The 23515-nt window shown below is 35.0% G+C and overlaps 1 protein-coding gene across 1 annotated transcript; it reads right to left on the reverse strand.

Annotated features, from left to right (window-relative positions):
* Positions 1–1840: 1840 nt before the first annotated feature.
* Positions 1841–23367, reverse strand: LOC129253720 (amine oxidase [flavin-containing] B-like). The gene is made up of 15 exons (XM_054892141.2): positions 23202–23367; positions 21691–21795; positions 18727–18922; positions 17703–17740; positions 15676–15739; positions 14646–14734; positions 13576–13659; positions 13084–13159; positions 10130–10217; positions 9229–9282; positions 8586–8643; positions 7590–7687; positions 6579–6690; positions 5827–5889; positions 1841–5309 (listed from the first exon to the last, which is right to left on the reverse strand). Exons 1-15 carry the CDS (start codon positions 23298–23300, stop codon positions 5151–5153), a joined length of 1383 nt encoding a protein of 460 aa, XP_054748116.2. The 5' UTR covers positions 23301–23367; the 3' UTR covers positions 1841–5150.
* Between the last annotated feature and the right edge of the window lie 148 nt (positions 23368–23515).

Raw genomic sequence — 23515 nt, forward strand, 5'->3', positions numbered from 1 at the left:
CACTCGCATCATAGCCAAACGAGTTTAGGGTATTGTTTTCCCCGGGGCTTTTTAATTATTACCTGAGTAAGGCCATCATTCTGTTCCTCGTTACAAAAAGTGCTTACTAATGTCCAGTATTCAGGTTGGAATATCACAAATAATAATGAAACATTTTTGTACAGCGCAAAATGCCTAGGAAAAAATTGCATGTAACGGTTTTTACAATTGGAAATCATGATGTGGAGAGCACTGGGTTCTCGACTGTTTACAAAATACTCTCAAACTCTTTCACTTTCATTACCAACTATATTCCGGTAGATTATTGCAAGAAACGGCGCGCGGCCGCTGCATACGAAAATGATCTCTACCTACTGACTTTGTCACTGTATGTAGGACTTGTACTAGTGACTTTTTACTTGACTGAAGCATTCTTTCTGGTTTATATGATATCAACAATTCAGTGAGATACAATGGAGCGAACTGACGATAGCAATTCAGTAATGAATGAATGCGGGATACAGTTTCCTTTTTTGGTCACTGCAAAGTTTTGAGCTCGCGATTCGCGCTTGCAACATCTCGCAAGGATTCCCTTTTTACAGTAAATAGCGCCATAATAATGCCAAAAAAGCGAATTTTACAACTTCAGATTTGAATTTTTTTCTCAAACGGCTCGCTCGCTATGCTCACTCGTAGAAAAATCAAAGCCTTGATATATCTTATCAATCAGAAATCACTTCAAAAAGAATTATTTGCTCAACTTAATTACTACAAAATACGCAACTACTTCATGCAGATAATTCGTTTGCACCAGAATGCACTTTTTGACATACAGTGCCCTTTTTTTGCTTTCCCTCCTCCAAACTATAAAACGTTCAACCGCCCTTGCCCCTATTTTAAAATCAACTTTTTATTTAAACCCCGATCTGAATAAGTTAACTATGGATATCAAATTGTAACTTTTATCTTTAGCAATACCTGTTCGATTTATAACTCATCTCTTTATCAGATCATAATAACTGTCTGGGAACAATACCGGAATTAGTTTTTTAATGGACATTATTGCACAATGAAAGAGCAGAGTGAATATAAGAAACATACAATGTTATCAAAATTTTTGGCTTGCCATGATAAATTCAGCAGAGTAAGATATTAGCGGCGGACTTCTTTAAATCAAATTAAATTTAAATTGTTTCAACCAATATGGCGGAGGTATTAGTTTTGACTGCGAGCATTCGGGAAATGGGGAAATCCTTAGGCCTATACTGATTTAAGTTTAGTCTACATTATACTTTTAACTTGGGATACATTGTACGATGACATTTCAAAAAATGATAAGATTTCAACACTGACCACTCTGCTGCCGCTGTACGTAAAGCGGCGCATGTAGTCTCACTTCTATGCAGGCGAAATAAAATCAGCATTTCTCATACCTATTCAAAGTATAAATATCTCTCAATCTGATAGTAATGTACATGGGCGGAAATCCCAGAGGGGACGTGTCCCCCTACCCAAAATAGTAGGGGGGACGCAATATCAAATGTCCCCCTACTATTTTTGGCCTTTTATGATGGAAAGAAATACATCATTCAAAATCGAAATAAAACATTATTTTGGACCAGATGACCTTGCTTTTTTGGGGTGACTTTTTTTTTTTTTTTTTTTTTTTTTTGGGGGGGGGGGGGGGGGGGCTTGTTAAAATTATTTTGGTTGAAATGACCTGACATTTGGGGTGATAACCCTTTTTTTTTTTGCTTGTCAAATCAAATTTTCCAGTCCCTGGTCCCCCTTCCTTTCGGGAGAGATTTCTGCCCTTGGCCATGTACGTCAATACAATAAAGCACAAAAATACAATTCTGAGTACAGAAAGTCATCTATATTTGTTCTCTCCTTTTTTGTTAATACATTACACCATACTTTATCCATATTTTTTGTGAAGGCACATGTATGTCAACTAACATGCATTACAAAAAAAAAAGTTTTTAACCATGAAATCAAAAGATAATAAATGTTTGCAGTGAGTGGTAGTGTAATATAAAACTGTCATACTTTAATTTTAAGACTATTAAGTAGACTATTTGATATAAATATATAATATCTGAATATAAAATGCTAATTTGATACAGTTTATATGTTATCAAAATATATAAATATTGTTATCTAAAGATATTCCGATACTATATTTGACAAATTTCGAAAATTCATGATAATTTTAAGACATCAAGATACAGAAAAGCAATTCATGCAGTTTGTTGTGATAATGATCATGGCAAGAATCAAGTGACATGAATGATGGCCTGAAATTAATGTATGAAATAATTAAAAGCACTTGTTTAGCCAACATAATTAACAGTAAAGCAATGAATTTAATCAAGTGATGTTGCAAAACTAATATTACACTTGTTTACTAGTGATTTACTAGTGATAAGGGAAAAACATATGCTACAGGATAAGTGGTACAATGAGTCCCTAAAAATTAAGGTCAGATATGATGGATGGAACAATTTTTTTTTTTAATAAAAAAATCTACATTTTGGATAAATTTTTATTATTATAATACTCAGAATATATATATTTCACACACTCCCTTTATTTTTCTCCTGTTTTTTCCCCTTTGTTATGAAACTTTTTTGTTGGGTGGGGGCATGGCACCCCAGCCCCCCCCCCCCATCTGTACGTCAACATGCTTACATATACATGGGGTTGATATGGCATGTAATCAATACCAGTACATGAAGTTTATGACAAATTCATCAAATGATATAGTCTCCCTATTACATGTGTGACAGTCATTTCACTGTGACACATGTCACAATTAGGCTTCACAACAAGCACGCACAGGCAAAAAGTACAGAAATGTATTTATTTCTTTATAAGACAATCTTAAAAAAACAATTCCTTTCTTTTTCAGTCACTCACATCCTTGAGAATATTATGCCACCATTTTAACACCATTTCAATTGGAATGCAATTTTTTTTCTTCAGTTGAGCAATCATATGGAATGTCACACATACTGTGTATGGATATCAGATCAAGACAAACCAAAGTAAAAAGCAATTTTCAATCTTGAGACTTATAAATTTGCTGGATGCCATAATACAAATCGGCTTATCTTATGCATATATGTTCATGAATCACTTTAATACAAGTTTCATAGAATACTTATTCAAAAAACACAAATTACATCAATATCATTATTTTTGCATATCTATTCATTATGAAATATATTACCCTATAGTAATCTAAAATAATCAATATTTTCCTGATATATCTATTTTGTTCTAAATATGAAAAATGAGAGAATATAAATCAACACAAATATAGAGAATAATAAATATCACTGAAATTGATATATCAATGCGTGTATCAATGTCTATTATAATCTTATGTTTCATTGCTTAACAAAATACTGTATCTCTATAAATGAGATAAGATGATTATAAAATAGCAAATTGACATTGTATAAAAAACATGCTAATTGTTTATTTTCAAAATAAAATCTGCAACATGATCTGTATTAAAACAAAGTAATAGTTTGCCCAGATCATTAATATCAGAGAAATGATTGGAGAGGCAAGCCCTTGTGTGTCAACAATGGCTTGCCTCTCCCAAAACCTTGCCTTATGTAAATGCTCCCAAGCCACCATGCTATAGAAAACAAACACCAAGACTGCAAGTGAATAATGGTAAACAACACCCCCATAGAATAGAAAATGAAAAAAAGGTAATATACACACAGTTTGTAGTTCCACAATATACTCCTAAAAGGCATCAAAATATGATATTTAAAAAAAATCTAAAAATCATTCCTTGCGAATAAGCTCCCTTACTTAAACACTGTTATAAAGAACCAAAGGCAATTACACATCAAGGCTGTGTAAGATGATGAAAGGCAAAAAAATGAAAGCGAAAATGTAGAAAGAGAAAATAAGGCAATAGACGTTTGTCTTCCCCCCTAGCATGCAATTAGAGCCCAGTGATTTCTTTGGCTTTGACCTTCAACCCTAATATATGTGTGAAATGACATCCTAGAAGGAAAGAATGTATGCACTTCTCCACTCCCTGGGGAACATTCCAGCAAGATTTTCCAAATTCAAATACTAGACATACTTCACTTGTTTTCATATCCTACCAGGTACTAGGACTGTAATGATCTGACAATAATTTCATAATATTATGACATAGAAACTTCACTGAATAATAATAATGATAATCATAAATGATTAAAGCTTATTTAATCAGAAGTCTCTACAGTGAACTACAGTAATGTAGCATAATTATGCTGGCTTTAGCAGAGCAGCTGTTATACACACTTGGGTTGAGTGCAGCACAATGTGGATCAATTTCTTACTGAAGGAAATTATGCCATGGCTAAGATTTGAACCCATGACCTTCTATTTGAAAGTCCAGAGTCTAATCCACTGGGCCACAATGCTTCACATAAATTTTGTTCTAAGAATAGATAATATTGGCCACATGATATATCTCAAAATTATTATATTGCAAACAATTCAAATAGTATTAAAAAACACAGATGATATTCCCAGTACTCAAATCCGACTCATCAGGGTTCCAGGGAATTCAATTCAATTAAAAAGATGGTCTTTATAAATAGACAAGGCTCATTCAAGCAAAGATTGAAGCCAAATACAAATACATGTAATATAAAAAAGGATCAAATACGTTAACAGTATATAAGTATCAAATATTTTGAAACATTATTGAAAGACTGCATTTGTAGATGGCCTTGAGAGTTGTTCTGAACGTGAATCGATACAAGTATAAAACATGAGTTATTAAACACTCACCTGGCATTGTGGCATGATAAAACCTTCCTATACTTAGTACATGTATGTAATGCATTTGTGACCTATTACAGTAAATAGAATGAACCATTTCATAATCTTTTATCAGTCTAAAATCACTTAACCATTTGATTTGAAATCAGTTGTCCTAACACCATTTAGATGGGTATTATGCTTCAGACAATTTGAAAGCTTGCCTGATATAGCAAGAAGTACTGTATGCAAACTGATTCAGAAAACAGTTCATCCATTATACAGCTGGTGCTCTATGGAATCATTCATCACTGAATTATTTATGAATGTGGCCTCAATACAAACTTCTAATGACAGCATTAGGCTGTAGGAAATGAGCACAAAGTGACATCTTAGATTTTCACCAAGTTCTGAATCATGTCCCTCTTCAACCATATGGCTCCTCCTATGGCAGTCAACATGAGAGAAGTACGGACAAATCTGAGAAAGCCGCTCACGCTAGGAATATTCCTCTCCAAGAAAGATTCCTCAAATGGAAGGGCTGGCATGTCCTGTGGTAAAAAGAAAAGAAAAGAATACTGAAGCAATTAATATATGATGTCAAACCATTGCAGACTATTCTATCTGTGAAAAGTGAATCATGGGATAAATCATGGCTCATCAAACAAATGATGGTGGACTATTTTTCTGTCATATGTCAAATATATATATTTTTTATAAAGGCATCCAATCACATGCATTTTTTCTTTTCAACTTTAATCTTAATATGATTTAAGGGGGGAGGGTGGGGAATGACATTTTCTTCCAAGTCTTGCGCAACTTTTTAAATCAAATCATCCCCCCCCCCCCCCTCAGTCTATCAAGGCATCAAAATAGCCCAAATCTTTTAGGATTCAACTCGTTGGATTTTGGTGGTCAGAATGAAGAGAGCAACAATACTCATATGAAACATCTGACTGAATACTGCTTCATCATTGACTGTTCCATATTCAGAGAAGACTGGTAAAGGATATATAGGCTACTGTACATGAATATATTTGAGAGGATGTAAATGACTTGTATTTGTACCTTGGATTCTGGTTCTTCTTGCCACACATCATCCTTACTTATCTTTCCAATGGCATGTAGAATCTAATGAGAGAAATGGGAGATTAATACAGAGTCAATCAACATCTTTACCACCATTCACAGATTTCTGCTTAAAGGTCATGTCTACCCCAGAAAAATGTTGATTGGAATAAATGGAGAAAAATAAAACTAGTATAACAATGAAAATTTCATCAAAATCGGATGTACATTAAGAAAGATATGACATTTTAAAGTTTCGCTTATTTTTCACAAAACGGTAATACGCACAATTCAGTGACATGCAAATGAGACAGTCCATTGTATCCTTCTCTCACTATTTCTTTTGTTTTTTATTGTTTGAATCATTAGCATTAAATTATATCATCATTTCTATGAAAGTCATCACAACAAAAATCACAATCACTATCATTACCAATATTACAGACCTCAATAGCACCGCAATCGATCCTCACCGTCATCATCATCACAACAACCATCATTAAAATCAGCAATAAAGGCCTCACACCACAATCATTACAACAATCATCTACATTATGAAGAACGTCATCACAGCAACCATCACAATAAACACCTCTAAAACAAGCAACGTCGTAGTCACCAACACAAAAAATTACCACAATTAACATTATGAAAACATTATCATTACAAATCATGATCGTCACCACAAGCACCAAGACAAGCCTACTAACCACCATCACCACCATCATCAACGCTGTAATAAATCAATTTACCTCTCTTGCTGCCCTCTCTCCTGCCTGGATAGCCCCATCCATGTATCCAGACCACTTGGTAGCTGTCTCGGTACCAGCAAAATACAAACGACCTATTGGCTCTCGTAAAACCCTGAAGGAAGAAAAATACACATATCTCATAATCAAGTCACAAGTTTACTACATCTAGCTGTCTTGGTGGTGAGTGAAATACAAATTGCGTATTGAATATTGTTGCTTTTATATCTCACAAAATAGTTGAATTCATTTTTCTCACATGCACAACACCAATTTGAGAAACCCTGATATATTGTATTTTAATACAAATTAAGTTAATTTTTTTACAATGTACAGCATAAAATACAAAAAGAATACATAACAAATGGCTGGATTACCCACTCAGGGTGGTAATTATTACCACTCTGTTCTGTCTAGGGGTCGCGAACATAAATAAATGATAAAACTAACTAGTATTGTATATTGAAAATAATCAATAGAAATAGCACATATAACAACATACAGAATTATAGTTTAAAGCTACAACCATATACATCACTGACCCCTTTGCCTTAGGTATACCGGTAAGCATTTATAAAATACATAAAACTGAGTTATTCTCATGAGACACAGCAAATACAATATGAAAAAAACAACGATCAATAAAATGTAATATACACATGTACTTATATCTTCAACCTTTATCATGCAATCTTTCTCAACTTTCTCTCTATTTCATTTGAATTCACATGGATCTTTTGATGATAATAGACAACCGTTATTGAAAACCTATGGAAAATACATATAGCTCTCACAATATTTCAGGGTGCAACAAAGAACCAGCCTAATAATACAGTAAATACTTTATTTCAATTTCATTCAATTTATTCTATTCCATATAAAATGAGTGACATTAACATGTACAAATATGATTATCATAATACAGCATTGCAATAATACGGATAAAATTATGTGATTTAAAATGTAAATTGGCTTTACAAAAGAAAGCAGGAAGAAAGATAAATCTATTCTCACTTGCAGTATTTAGTTATGACTCCAGGTGGTGTGTATCCGACATATCCTCCTCCAATATATGGTTCTTCCATCCAGTTCTTCTCAACATAGAAAACAGGCTGTAACAACAACACAACATTATCATAAAACACATTTTAAAAACAACATGGAATATAACTGTTCCTTTCCAATATACTATACAAATACACCAGGCTTTGAGAAAGTGCAGTGCGGAATTGGTTGTCCAAAGTTGGAATGGCTAGTACTAAAAAAATAATTTTATTGTCAATCCAATCAAGATTGTGATTCATACTAATACTTCTGAAAATAAAAATCCCACAACTTGTGGTGTACTTGTATATCTTCTATAAGTTGGATCCTAACAATCTAGTCCTAGTTAATCAACATCCCCATGGCATTCAGCCACTGCTCTCAGCAGAATGTTGTTTTAGTGTCAGGATCATTACTTCACCAGGATTACTTACACCTGGCTATCCAGTGTGTCCCAGTGATTGCATGATCAGGGCCTCATTGCAGAAGAGTATTATGGCAACTTTGCCATCCAATGGTTACTACCATGGTAACAATGCTCATCAGCCAATCAAAATCAAGGACTCCATGAAAGATACCATCGGATGGCAAAGTTACCATAACATTAACTTTTATGCAATGGGGCCTTGTGACGTCATGTGCACTATTTCATCATTGATGTCACAAAATCGCAAATTTTCATCATTGGCATTTTGTTTCAACATCAATCACATCATAGTTCGAATATACTTGGTCACATGAAAATATTTGAAAAAAAATCATAAGACCTTAAGAAAATTATACTTAAATGAATTAGAGACATAATCAGTGAAAAGCTGAGATATGAGTTGTAATTGTAGACCGACCTAGTCACATGTACAAAAGTCAATGGGAAGTACCGACCTCCAATAAATCCCTGCAATCAACATAAACCTGGTCCCATGATTAAATAATAGAGGGTATTCACATAATCATATGCTGAGTTACCTTTAGAGCAGCATCATTCTTCAGTAGTGTTGCATAGCGGCGAGCTATTAAATCTCTCCTGAAGGTAATGAACACAGTAAGAACAGTAAAAACCAGTTAGGGAGAAGGTTAGAGCACTTGACCCCCAAATTCCATGTTTCTGACCCCATGATATATGCTGCAAACACATAAAATCATTATCATCATGATTATTGTCAGAATTATCATTATCATAATTTTTTAGCCATTGTTTTATTGTTATCATTATTTCACTATTGAGCACAAACAGTCTATTTAGTTTTGAGACAAACAAATGCCATGATCATAGTCATATAGCACAATCACTATCACCATTATTATAATTCTTCATTTTCATTATCACTTCCATTACAATTATCACCATATTATGTATATTTTGTGCGGGGGGGATTAAGGCTAAATATGAATTAAAAACTTGCCACGCTAAAATTTTTTTAAATAGAGGAAGCATAAATAGAAAATTCAAAATAGAGGGGTCACAGATAACAATTTCTTAGATTTAACAAATCATATAAATAAGAATGTTCGATGGGAAATTCTAAAATATAGAGGGGCACATGCCCTTTGTGCCCCCACCTGGATCCATCACTGGTTTACTGATATGGATTCCCCAAAAATTGCTCACCTTTCGTCTTTGGTAAGATGACAGGTTTCTCTTGCTGCATCTCCTCCTATAAATCTATCAAAACAACAACAACAACAGACAAACAAACACAAGTAATTAATGAAAAGTACTTGATATAGCTAAATATATGCATACAATGGGCTATTATAATCAAGCCAAAACTTATGTTGCATCTCAAAAGTGTAGTTTTTGAGATAGGAATTTAAATCAATCTTGATTAGTGTTTGATTTGAATGACCATAATCTTGATCACTTGCACCATTCCTGAGGTACCTAAAGCCTATCCTATAGTTTTGGTAAATCCCCCCAAAAGTGTATATATTCCAATTTATTACTAGAGTATATGAATGCATGTGACCTCAAAACTGCAGGGTGTGTAGAATATCAACAAAACAATGTTTTTATTCAACTCAAATTAATTTATTGCCCACAGTGTGGAAATTCATTTTGCTCACATTATAAACATATTTTGTAATACGACAACATTATATAAATTGCATACATCACATGTATAAAATACAATAATACTGGTTACATTTGATAGTGGCAATAATTCTTCTTCTGTTTAAGAGATGTGAAATATATCAAGAGAACAAACCCTAGAAAGCCATTGGAACCAAATTACATCTGTGGAAAATTGCTCAAGGTGTATGCTTGGCAACTAGCAAAGCACTGAATTTACTAATTTTACATCAAAATCTATTTTGATTGGTGCCCATTCAAACTAAAATATCAAAGATTTATATCTTTGTTATCATTTAATATAGAGGAATATGGAGGAATGGTCCAGCAAACAGAAGAATCATACAGCGTAAACAATTTTGAGGTGCTTTTAGCTTCCCGTGATGGGCCATTATGCCAAAATTTTAAAATTCTATTTTAAGAAAAAATGTTGTTTTACCCAATAATAGCAGGATACTTGCTGCCTGGCTTGCAATCATCTTGAGTGCCACATATAATCCCATCAGCTAAAACAAGGCAAGAATAATCTACAACAAAAACAAAATTCAATAATATAATACACAATTATTTTTGTCTTAAATCATTCATTGATCCTATGGGCTAGAAGGAAATCTATAGAACAAACTGATACATGAAAATTAAAGATTAAAAAAATGATGGTTGGGGGGTAAATTGGAGTCCTTATATAAAGTGTTCTAATTATTTTTATGGTAATGTTTCCACAAACAGAGCCCCCAAATCTTCCTGCATGCATGTATACTGCAGATAGTGCTCGTGGTGGTGGGGGGCAGTAATTAAGTTACATGTACTCTTTGCCCCCTTGCCCATTTCATAAGCCAGGATTGAAATACATCTACGTCCATCCTTCGGGTGAGGCCCCCTTTTCTTTTGGATCCCCCTCCCCCAAACCAATTAGAATAGATCGATCTGTCCACCCTTTCCCCATTATGTAATCCTAGATCTGTCCCTGACGAAATAGAGTATCATAATTCTGAAATACTGCAAAATATTTTTTTATGTTTTAAGAGGTTTTCTTTTTTTCTTATTTGGAGCATTAAACTTCTAATAGATATCGCATCAATTGCTTTTAAAAAGAGAAATGAATGAAGTTGCGGTAAACCTCAATTTAATGAAAAAGTCTTTAAAACCTCTAGATTTGGTTCAGTTACATAAATTGAACTTTATGAATTATATGCAGAAAAGGGATCAACTGAAGATCGAAAAACAGATGGAATAGTGTATTATGAAGTGTACACAAAAGATTGTGTAATATAGGTGAAACTTTTGGTCTATAACATGAAAAAAATTATTTACATGCAACAAAAGTTATTGTTTTTACACCTAATTTCTGGTTGAGCCCAAATGATTTTTAGATTATGATAAAGCTGAAGATCTAAGCTTTAATATGATATAGGTATTATAAACAAGAGGTATTTTAGATGGGTCAGCAGCCAGCTTTTCATAGGCCAAGTACATTTAGCAGCTCAAAAACAAAAATACTGGGCTCTGATTGGTCATAGAGACCACACACCCACGCAAATTCCAATGTTCCCCACACTGGGCCTCAGCAAGGTCACACTCACCATGTGATAATCTCTTCAAATTACCCGCACCTGTTGTTTTGAAAACATTATTCAGCCAATCAGAACTCTGGATTTTATGTTACTCAGAAATTTCAGAAATCTCGTCCTGCATCTTGATGGAAAAAGCTGGCTGCTGATCCATCTAAAAGAGCCACATCTCAAGAGTGACATTGTAAAAAAGTATAGAGTTTGAACTTTCTGATGAAATAAATGTTGTGACCAAAACAGAAAATTTTGCAAAATTTGCAAGTGAAAACAGAGGAAGAAAATTCTGTTTGAGGCACCTTTTCAGGCTAAAAATTCACTTATTTATCAAAATATTTTACTCAAAAGAAATAACCACTATACAAGAGTAACATTTACTCTTTCCTATGGTACAAAAATAATCAATTTTACTTAAGGAGAAAGTGGTTGAATTCTTTGAGAAAGAAAGTCTCACAATTTACAATATTTTGCAGGGACATGAATTTAGCCAAGAGAGGACTTGGATAAATCTTGCTCATTTGCTCATTAACATGGGGACTTGCAGACTGATTTTTTCTGTATTGCTATTTTAATGGCTGAAAAAATAATCACCTACAATGAAAATAGCTTTTCCCTCATGATATCTAAATCACTTGCCCGCCTTTCACTTTCACTTGCACAGAGCAATAGGGTAGACGCTTAAAGGAGGACAGGATTAATGATCTATAAAAATGGGGAGCATTTCATGAAACAAATAGTGAGTGATTTTCACTGACAACTGTTATAAGCTACTGAAATTCTTGCCTCTGATAGGCTGGGAGCAAATTTGTCAGTGAACATTACTGATAAGATGCTTCGTGAAACACCTTCCGAGAGTGTACAAAGAAAAACAAGTGGAATGCCTCTGGCCGTCTCACCTGCATCACGCGATTCAATATAGCAGCAGTGCTGATTTTGAAAACTACTATAACTCGCACAAGATGTTCAGTGATACTTGGTTACTCTTATTTCCACGTTTTATGAACTAGACCAATACACTTATAGAGATATGATGGCAATTCAACAAATACCCCCAACGGTGGCCAAAGTTCTTTGACCTTACATGACCTTTGACCTTGATCATGTGACCTGAAACTCGCACAGGATGTTCAGTGATACTTGATTACTATTATGTCCAAGTTTTATGAACTAGACCAACACACTTTCAAATTTATGGCTGTAATTCAACAAATACCCCAATTTGGCCAAAGTTCATTGACCCTAAATGACCTTTGACCTTGATCATGTGACCTGAAACTTGCACAGGATGTTCAGTAATACTTGATTACTATTATGTCCAAGTTTCATGAATCAGATCCATAAACTTTCAAAGTTATGATGGTAATTCAACAGATACCCCCAATTCGGCCAAAGTTCATTGACCCTAAATGACCTTTGACCTTGGTCATGTGACGTGAAACTCATGCAGGATGTTCAGTGATACTTGATTAACCTTATGTATAAGTTTCACGAACTAGGTCCATATATTTTCTAAGTTATGATGACATTTCAAAAAACTTAACCTTAGGTTAAGATTTTGATGTTGATTCCCCCAACATGGTCTAAGTTCATTGACCCTAAATGACCTTTGACCTTGGTCATGTGACATGAAACTCAGGCAGGATGTTTAGTAATACTTGATTAACCTTATGGCCAAGTTTCATGAACTAGGTCCATATACTTTCTAAGTTATGCTGTCATTTCAAAAACTTAACCTCAGGTTAAGATTTGGTGTTGACGCCGCCGCCGTCGGAAAAGCGGCGCCTATAGTCTCACTCTGCTATGCAGGTGAGACAATAAAACTAACTTGAATCCCTCCAGAAGGGTCGATCATAGTACATCATAGTCTTGATTACAGACCCCATTGGATATCTTTGGTTTAGCTGCATGGAAACAAAGAAGAAAAAAAAGACTACTTGTCAATTTTCACAAAATTTGATTATAGAAACACAATATCTGGATATACCTCGAGATTTAAAAAAAATCAAATTGTTTCAATGCAAATAATCAGGATCATAACCAATGAAACAAATATTTGAACACTTGCAGGGTTAGGGTTATTTTGAGTTGTAGAAAGATTTGCAGAACTGCATGTACATGAATGCTTCTTTATTTTTTATATTTTCTTGACATTGAAATGGATTTTGTATAATTGTTGGATGTACAGTAAAAAAAATATAGTTGAAGCTGAAAGTACATTCAACAACCGCAAAAAATGAATATAATTTTTACAAAAACAAAAATGGGCTTAATGTACTAAATCTTTGAGAATAATGATTTTAGGAAGTTTATAGCTGACCTGATTCCTGAGAGCTGGTAGACTAGGCGTGTACGTAATCTTATTCAGCATGGCTGGTGGAAGAGCTGCTATAATATACTTTGACTAAAAGGGAAGATAAAAGAACGTAAAATTCAGTTATCAAACTCAGTCAGCATGGGGTTGTTTATTCACATGTAAGGTCAGTGTTGGGTGTTGATATGTTTGTGAGACTTCTGCTTCTCAGCAAGATAACCTGGAGTGACTGGCTTCCATTTTTCAGACAAAATCAGACCATAACCAGACAAAATGTTAAATAGAGTGAATGCGAATGTAGATGAAAAAAAAAGAGATGAATCAGGTGTACACCTATAGGCAATTTTAATGTCATGTATACTTAAAGGTAAATGCTAGTTTTGGTAACGATATCAAAATGAGTTCGTACAGAATCCAATGAAATGACCACCAAAGTGTATGTTTGTATAAATAAAACGCATGTGCCAAAGGATTCTGGAAGAAATTGTGTAATTGCTGAGAAATTAGCAAATAAGCACAGGATTCGAGTAGAGCGTCGGGCCCGACGCTCAAAGCAATAATTATACACTGTCCCACGTGCGCTTATCTGTGTTGGGGAAGTTCAGTCTGAACATTTTTCAGCGTAGATTTCAAGATTTCACAAAGTTCAGTTTATGTAACTGTACCAGATCTAGATCCTCGATGATATACTGACAATTAAGCCTGGTTTTACAGACTTTCTCATGAAATCAGTGTTTACTGCAACTACTGGAATTTCTCTTTAATACATCATAGTTTGATTTTGCATCTATATACATTACTGTCATGTTGTTTGTACACTAAGATCTCTTGTGTAACAACAAACCTTGAAGTAAGGCAAAAGAAATACAAAATAATCAGTATTATTAGACGGTACAGTAGATCAAAATGGTTATACATGTAGTGAAAGCCTGAGTCGAACCGTGCAGTCAACCAATGCCCACCTGACAGTGGCGGTCACCGGTTCAAATTTGTCCAGACCTGCGCACTAATGAAATAAAGAAATACACTGTTGAAAAACAAACAGGAACCAGGCCTAGTGAATAATTGTGAATTACCTTGTATATATCTCCTGTTGCCGTAGTAACTGTTACACCATCAGCATCTTGGGCTATTTCAGTCACTGGTTTACTCAGAAGTACTCGTTCTGCAATAAAAAAAAACACATTCATAGAGATTGATAAATAATCAAATGCATGAGTAGAAATAGACTACGGCTGATTCCGCTTTCGTTGAATCTCTCAGGACCAGAGAAATCCGTTTGACTTAGGTGTTATTCAAGTAAGTAGATTGATTCTTAATTTGAATATTCTGCTCTAAAATAATGCTTCGAGTTAGGTGATTTTTTGACTTATGGGAGGTCGACTTATGCAGAATCTACTGTACATTCTTTATTATTACAATTTCTTCAAATTTTTATTTTGTTAAGTGCTATTTTTACTTTCATTTTACAATTATTATCAATGTATCCTATATTTTTATTTTCATTTTACAATTATTATCAATGTATCCTATATCTATTTGCATTTTTTTCATTTACTCATCTCTTTGTTTTATTTGTTTAATACTCTATTTCCTCTTTTTTTATGGTGGGTGAATGCTAGATATTGTCAGTTAGTGTCTTTCTCTTAGCATTTACATATGTGGTTTAGTATAGTTTAGTTTAATTGATCAGACTCACTCACCCTCCTTGGGTTGTTACGCATTGTAAGACATTACTTGATTAATGTTTTTTGTGTACAAGAATACTTGCATATATGCAACAAACTAAACTTTGCCCACATCCACTTATGTTGCAATGTTGTCAAACCCATTTCTGTCCAGAGTGTCCTCTCAAAAATATAAAGCAATTGACAGAATGGGTAATTAAAAGATTTAACTCATATAAATGGGTGACCTTATGCCTCACAATTTGAAGCTATAAAATCCTTAGCAGAAATTTGACATCGGAGATGTTTTTAGAACGTTTGGCATATTCTGGCCCAAATTAATGATTCCGGATAGTTGATAATTCTTTTTCTGGAAAGTCCAACTATGCAGGGTGTAATGAAATTTTTCTTTCCATTTCATTCCTTTTTTATGACCTACCTTCACCCAGTCGATCCGCCATTGTTAGACTGATTTGATGACTTCCTCCAACAAACTTCCTTTCCTGAATAAAAAAAAAAAATACGACATACAAGACTTTGAGATCCCACTACAAGCAATGTTGGGATACTAATGGAAAGACATTGATTTCATCAAAACCATAGTCCCAACCATATAAGGCCATAGCCACACATCTTACAATTGGCTTTCGAACCGAATATTTAATAAAAAATGATATAACGATTGATGAGAAGATGATATCATGAATCAAACTTGAGTCCAAAGTTCTATATAGTCATACTTTAATGAAACTTGATGGCTATTTCACTTCTCTTCATAGGAATAAAAGCGAACTGAGTTCAGAATCGTAATGACGTCACATCAATTGTATGAAAAGCTACAGTATGACTTTGAGTCAATTTGACCATTAGTGTAAACTGACGACCTGGGATTGTTTTAAAATGGTGATATTATTAATTTCATTGTTATCCTGGACCTCAAATAAGATTATACAACTCATACAAAGATTCTTGTGATTTGATTGGTTGAAAGCCATTAAATATTTGATCCATTTTGTGCTGCATGCAAATTTTATTTTCCAATGCACGGCAGCCGTGCATATTTTATTTTTCCATTGCACGGTTGAACTCTCTTCCTCAGTGTGTACATACATGTTGTATGTGTATGTTTGCTCACATCCAAGTAAGCGCATCAACAAGGCTGACTGTGCGCACTTAGATTCATGAATCAAAGTGTGTCACAAAAGAATGAAAAACAATTAACTGCTTTCATACATGGGGAAAAATAATCATTTTATCAGAGCAAATGAGTTGCGGACAAAGACAAAAATATTATAGTTCCATCTGATTTTATTTTTTTTCTTCTATTTTGTCAAATGACATAATAATATAATATAGGGTATTTATATTGCGCACATATCCACCTTGTTAGGTGCTCAAGGCGCTCCTATATTACCCGGCTAAGCTAGGCGTTCATAGCGCACACAGCTTTTTAAGGAATTACTTCCTACCGGTACCCATTTACCTCACATGATCTAGAATAGTTGTAGTATAAACCAAATGATACACGTCTTCATTCGTCCATTATGCAACCTATCCACTCGCGTTGAGGCTGTGTTCACCCCATTGCACTCAGTCTAACGACTTTGTGCAATGGATTGAACAGAGCCTCAAATCGAGTGAAGATAGATGGCATAATGAAGTCATGGGCATGCATCATTTGTACACCATTCTATAAGTTAATATAATCAGAAAATATTTAATATGCTATTTCTTCCAAAATTGGGTTGTTGACAGGTTTGTAGGGTGGGTGATACCCTATCCTGACACATCAACCCCCACCCCCTGAAAAAATAAAGTAGTCTGACAGTGTGTCCAAAATCAAGCACTGAGCAGAAGATTAATACCTAAGTGTCTACACACCTGTGTCGGCCTCACAGTTATGTTCTTAGCTTAACAGAGCGCTAACAGTGAGCTCAGTCACACCATTCAGATTGTTTAGTCAAAACATTTATCCCTTATGTAAATAACACGTTGTGACATTACGCATCGCTGCATTGTAACAGGGCCTCCAATAGCGCATCATTAGCATTAACATTTCTGTAAGGCCAGTACAGGTCATGTACATATAACAGTATACATGTATGTTTATACAGAACACTCAAGAGATGAGAAAAGTAGTCTGTCAGATCGGGTGGTCTTCATGAACAGGTGTAAGTATATATCAATACTGAAAATCATTTCAAGGAAAACCAGAGTAGAGGTATTTATAGACAGGTGGCCTTTCTATACATAAAAAATATTTGCAGAAAGAGTCAAGTCACTGCTCATCAGTGGTGGATCCAGGCAGGGAAGAAAGGGAAGTGAATTTCTTCCAGATTTCAAGAATCATCCATTGAACCTGCATATCAATATACTGAAAATCTAAGAAAATAGTCATCTGCACCCCCTCCATTTGAAATCCTGGATCCGTTATCGATCACAGTTATTTCATCATGAATCACTTACCTGAGCTCCATTTTCTGTTGATGAAAATCTCAAATAACCTGGAAAAATGACAACAACAGATGATAACATAGATAACTTGTATTATGATTCATAACAATTTAAAAAAAAAAAAAAAAAGGAATAAATCTTTGCCAGACTAAACTATGAAAACATTGTTCAATCATCATTTAATTATAAGTCAACAAAAAGTAAAACCAAACACATTTAATTAAAGATGAGATAGAGTAGTTGGGGAAGTGGCGCTTGGCTATTCCAATAATGAACTGAAATGACATACTGGTAAATGATGAATTTCATGCACAGGCAACATTTATTTGAGTCACATATCATGCTCAGAAATGGCGATATGAAAAAGACATGAGCAATGAATTAGAAAACTTCTCCCATGGATATTATTCAGGGATGCTTGAAAATACAAGGCTCTTTCTGTCAGCTTCACGTAAATTAACCTTCTGCATTTGTCACTGAACCTGATATTCTCTGATTTGGTATAATTCACATTTTCTGTAGATCTTAGCACAATATATCTTGAGCACAGATTGGCTTGGGATAGGGCAATGGCTTGGGTTCTATCAGTGATTACCCAATACCATCCAGTTATCAAGGCATATGAGGTGGGTGATGTGTTAAAAAGGTTCCATGACATTTGCTACGGCAACAATTGCTCCGCACTAAATTCTACACACTAATCAAATGACCAACTTCAACCCTGGGATAAACAATATACTCTATCCTAGAACTAACAATAAACCTAACATAAAACCCTATTGCAACCATAACCCTCACCCTACATCTTAGACAAAATTAAGCCCAGAGCAATTGACGCAGAAGCAAATGTTGTGTCACCGTTAAAAATACCTTGGCAAAATGACAAATTTGATTTCACGTACATGAATTCATTTTGGGATATCAAAATCAATGATTATCTCTTTATATGTCCTTTCGATCTCACAATTCACATTTTAAACAATGTGGTTTAATCTGGATAAATCTAGTTTAATCTGGATCACACCAGCAAGCTTACCTGAGCCTCCTTTGATGTACCAGAGGAAGTAGAGGAGAGACATGTCTTTATTCTCAGCACAGAATCCAAGCGTACACTGAACAGCCACAAAGTCTTTAGTCAGTTGGAACCAGAAGGTCTTATCAGCCCACTCCTTGACCGTCATGTTGTCCCATTCTTCGGCTTCAGGGAAGTCCCAGGGACGATCCATTGGAATCTGAATAGAAAGTGAGGCATGGAGGCAATTACCGTAGCCCTAATTTTGGCCATCAAGCAAAGGTTCGCCCCCAAAAAGAAATGATTGTCCTTAGTTTATTTTTCTCATTAACCCTATCTTAATTTCAGAACCAGGTACCCAGGCGTCGCAAATTTGGTCTCAAAAGATGCGCAAGACTTGAAAGTAAAAAGTCAGTGTAGAGTGTGGTAAAAACAATATGCGCGGCGGCGTAGCGACGAAATTTGACGAGGGGGGTAAAATTCCTCCCCCCCCCAGTTTAAAGGTCAAGTCCACCCCAGAAAAATGCTGACTTGAATAAATAAAGAAAAATCAAACTAGCATAGTGCTGAAAACTTCATCAAAATCGGATGTAAAATAAGAAAGTTATGACATTTTAAAGTTTCGCTTATTTTTCACAAAACAGTGATATGCACAACTAGATGAGTCAGTTGATGAAATAGTGCGTGGATGACGTCATAGTCTCCTCATTTGCATACCAGCCAGGATGTGCATATAACTGTTTTGAGAAATTAAGCGAATCTTTAAAATGTCACAACTTTCTTATTTTACATCCGATTTTGATGAAATTTTCAGTGTTATGCTTGTTGGATTTTTCTCTTTTTATTCAAATCAACTTTTTGTTGGGGTGGACTTGTCCTTTAATAAGGGTTAACCCTGACAAGGCCGGGCTTTTTTGGCTGCTCTGTGGCCGGGGGGGGGGGGGGGGGGGTTGATTCAACCCCCTCCTGAGATCTCGGCCGCCAATCGCACGAGCGCCGCAAAAATTTGCACGCTGGTAGTGTGCGATGTAATCTACAAGGCTGTATGGTAACATTTTCCAAAATAATGAGATTTTATTTTATATGAATTAATTATGCTAATTTATGCATAAATCATACTTTTTGCTCTAATTCACTAAATAAAGCTCCTAGAATGCTAATTTTTGGTAAAAATATTCTTTGTAGCATTCTTAACAATGGCAATTGAAAAAAACTTCGGTTTGGAAATCAATTTCTTATGTATTTTATTGTTTTATGAATTTCTTATGTATTTCCTTGTTTTTCAACCTTTTGTTTTTCTTTGTTTTTGTCACCAGATTTATTGCACAACCTTTTTGAAGCATAATTATGCTAAAATCAATTGCTTTCAGCTGTTTACAGTAAAAATAATCATATCTTTATGAATAAGATAAGAAAACTCAATTTGCATTGACTTTGTACACAAATTCACGTTTTGGAACAATTTTTGGTCTGACATGCACTTACAAAATGTTGCGTAATTTCGGAACCGCGTACCCGGGTGTCGTAAATTTGGTCTCAAAAGATGCGCAAGACTTAAAAGTATAAACTTTGCGAGTGGCGCGGTCAAAAAATTTCGCGCGGCGGAATGATCGCAGAAAATGTTGAGGGGGGGGGGGTTGATTCAACCCCCCCCCCCCGGCCATTTTAGGGTTAAAGGAGAATGAAACCCTTGAAACCAGCTGAATCCATATCAAAGAGAAAAATCAAAGAAACATATTGTCGAAAGTTTGAGGAAGATTGAATGAATAATAAGAAAGTTATGAGCATTTGAAAATTGAGATCACTAATGCCATGTAGATCCTCACATTGGCAATGCAACCAGGATCTGTGATGTCACACACGTACAACTCCCTCATTACTTTAGTACTTATTTCACTTATATTCTCACTTTTATAGAGTCTATCACAAGGTGAGGTGTTCTCTTTATGAGAGGACAAGTACAGAGGTCTCACAACATTATATCAATGATGAATCGTTTGTCATATGATTAGAATGAGCAAAAAGAGATGTTTTGGGGTACATTTTCAGTGTCCAAAAGGGGAGAGTTGTCCGCCCAGTTTTGGACACTGAAAATATACCCCAAAACATCTCTTTTTGCTCATTATAATCATATGACAAACGATTCATCAATGATATAATGTTGTGAAACCTCTGTACTTGTCCTCTCATAAAGAGAACACCTCACCTTGTGATAGACCCTATAAAAGTGAGAATATAAGTGAAATAAGTACTAAAGTAATGAGGGAGTTGTACGTGTGTGACATCACAGATCTTGGTTGCATTGCCAATGGGAGGATCTACATGGCATTAGTGATCTCAATATTCAAATGCTCATAACTTTCTTATTATTCATTCAATCTTCCTCAAACTTTCAACAATATGTTTCTTTGATTTTTCTCTTTTATATGGATTCAGCTGGTTTCAAGGGTTTCATTCTCCTTTAAGGGACAATGTATATACAGTTACTATGTATGGATAATGTAGAGCTAGATTTTAAAATCCATCTCTCAACATTTCATGTAATCAATCTACAACCACAAAGGAGTTGCAGGTTATGTTCCATCCATGATTTCAGTCTTCTGAATCTCAGAAAAAATCTCAGAATTTTTCAGGACCAAATTTGAGTCATTAACTGATTAAGACACAAAGCTCTTTTGAATTAAAAAAAAATTGTACATTATACATGTCAGACCCAAACTAGCTCAAAAATGTGATTTTGTAAGAGATAGATCAGGTTTTCAGTGAAAATTCTATATATTTTTTTTAATGTTTGATAATTACTTGTAATTTTTATGGTCCGAAAAGTGTCTGAAGTATATTTTACTATTAAACAGACAAATGGTAAACACAGCAAGGAACTGCAGAAGAAAAGCAAAGAAATGTGGTGGCAAGCTGGTTGCTACATTGTGCATGTATGGACTAGTTTATATCCATTCATGATGTCATATTGGAACGTTAATTCAATACCTTCTTGCCCATCTCATCAACCAAGTGCCAAAAATGATTGAGGTCCATGTAGAGGAAAGGGTTCCAAGTGTCAGGACATAGTCCAGCCATTGTTCGCCATTTTCCCTGTTTTGATAAGAGAAAGAGAGGGGAAACAATGTGTTAACGTACAAAGGAATATGATTTATTCCTTATTGGTAGAAATATTTCAGTAATAAATTTGTATGAAAACTCATGCTAGCAAAAGATTTAAAATTATATAACATAACATTCTTTTGATTTGCACTACTTAGTATGGATGAATTCAATGCCATAACTAGGGAGCTTCCAAAGGTAGACAAATACACTTTCCATGGATTAGCCACATGTATTGCTATGCCAGTGAATGGATCAATTTTGTGAGGCATACTTAGACCCCTCCCCCCCAATAGAAAATACTATAAAAATATTTTTAAAATAGCCCTCAACCCAAGGTCACATCAAAAGCTGACAGGATCATTACTGATGCTTGTATTTAACATATGAGCTGAACATCAAATAAATGTATGGGCAAGCATATTATGTGATCTTGCAGGAGATTGATTTCCTTGTGTGCTTTAGCCTCCAAAATACAAATAATGCACAGGTATTTACAATGAATGACAAGCACAAAGCTCTTGAACGTGAGTGATGGAAGGTTACATAGAATCAAGGAGCTCTTATGGTAAAAGTGAATTGCATATGTACCCCGTATTGGCTACACCTGTAAACATGTTTTAGAATATTTATTACTGCACAAAGGCGCAATGCAGTTCATTTCTACACCCTTAATTCTATATTGTATTAGACCCCATTTACACATGGGCCGGTTAAATTTAGTCCGCACCACGCCGGCATCAAGCCGCCTCTAAAATATTATGAAAGTATGTTTACACATATTAGAAACTTTGGCTTAACGCCACCTTGAAGAACCCATATTTACACATACGGTTTGGCAGCCAGCGGCAGGGCCACTTGAAAGCACGCAATACCGAGGTAATTCAAGAGCTAGATCGATGACATATCACAACTGCTGCACAAGCCAATGATCATGTGACTCCCAAAAGCTGAACTCAATCCGCTTTGTGTTTAAACATATGAGAAGGCGGCATCATGCCGCCAAAAAGGCGACCTCAAAACACCTCCAGAAGTGGACCGAAATCGGTGCAGCTTCAAGGCGGCGTCAGTCCACTTGTGTGTTTACACATACGTTCAAGGTGGCGTGAGGCCGGCCTCATGCTGCCTTCGCTTATATGTGTAAATGGGTTCTTATTCTAATACAAATAAAGGGGAGTTAAAAATTGCAAGTACTTTTTTACTGAGAGTGATTTTAATAAAATTTCAGTGAGCTGTGTGCACACACCAAACTTCATGCAATTCATACAAAGAAATCAGGACAAATGCTGGGTAATCCAGGCTCCTGGCTCTTTTGAGGAATTGCATAAAATGTATAAATTTCTTTCATAAATCAATTTTTTTTTTCACAGGCACGATTGTAGAAAAGCTGCTCTTACCCTGTTGTATGCAATGGCTATGCCTTCATCATAGCAACGGAAGTTTTCCACTCCTAATTCTTTGGATAGCCTGTAGACACGATCCTGTGTTGGTCCCATGTAAGCACCACCGATGTCTGTGTAATCTATGGCCTTGTCCTGAAAATTTATTTCAAAAAATAAACTTAAAGCACATGGCTCAATTATATCGAAACCCTTTCCTGCATTTGGTTACTGTATGCAAGGAAGAATGTCGTGAAAATTAGTCAAACATTATGTCAACATCCAAATTTATTGAAAAAATTGGTCTTAGAATGTAGTACCTGGGAGGGTCC

This window comes from Lytechinus pictus, chromosome 2, assembly GCF_037042905.1.
Source record: "Lytechinus pictus isolate F3 Inbred chromosome 2, Lp3.0, whole genome shotgun sequence".
Lineage (NCBI taxonomy): Eukaryota > Metazoa > Echinodermata > Echinoidea > Temnopleuroida > Toxopneustidae > Lytechinus > Lytechinus pictus.

Coding starts and splice junctions, on each gene's coding strand:
- LOC129253720 (XM_054892141.2), bottom strand. CDS start 23,300: ATGGGACCAACACAGGATCGTGTCTACAGGCTATCCAAAGAATTAGGA. Junction 17,741..18,726: donor GTACATCAAAGGAGGCTCAG/GTAAGCTTGCTG, acceptor TCATTTTTCCAG/GTTATTTGAGATTTTCATCA. Junction 5,890..6,578: donor GAGAGAGGGCAGCAAGAGAG/GTAAATTGATTT, acceptor TTCTCTCATTAG/ATTCTACATGCCATTGGAAA.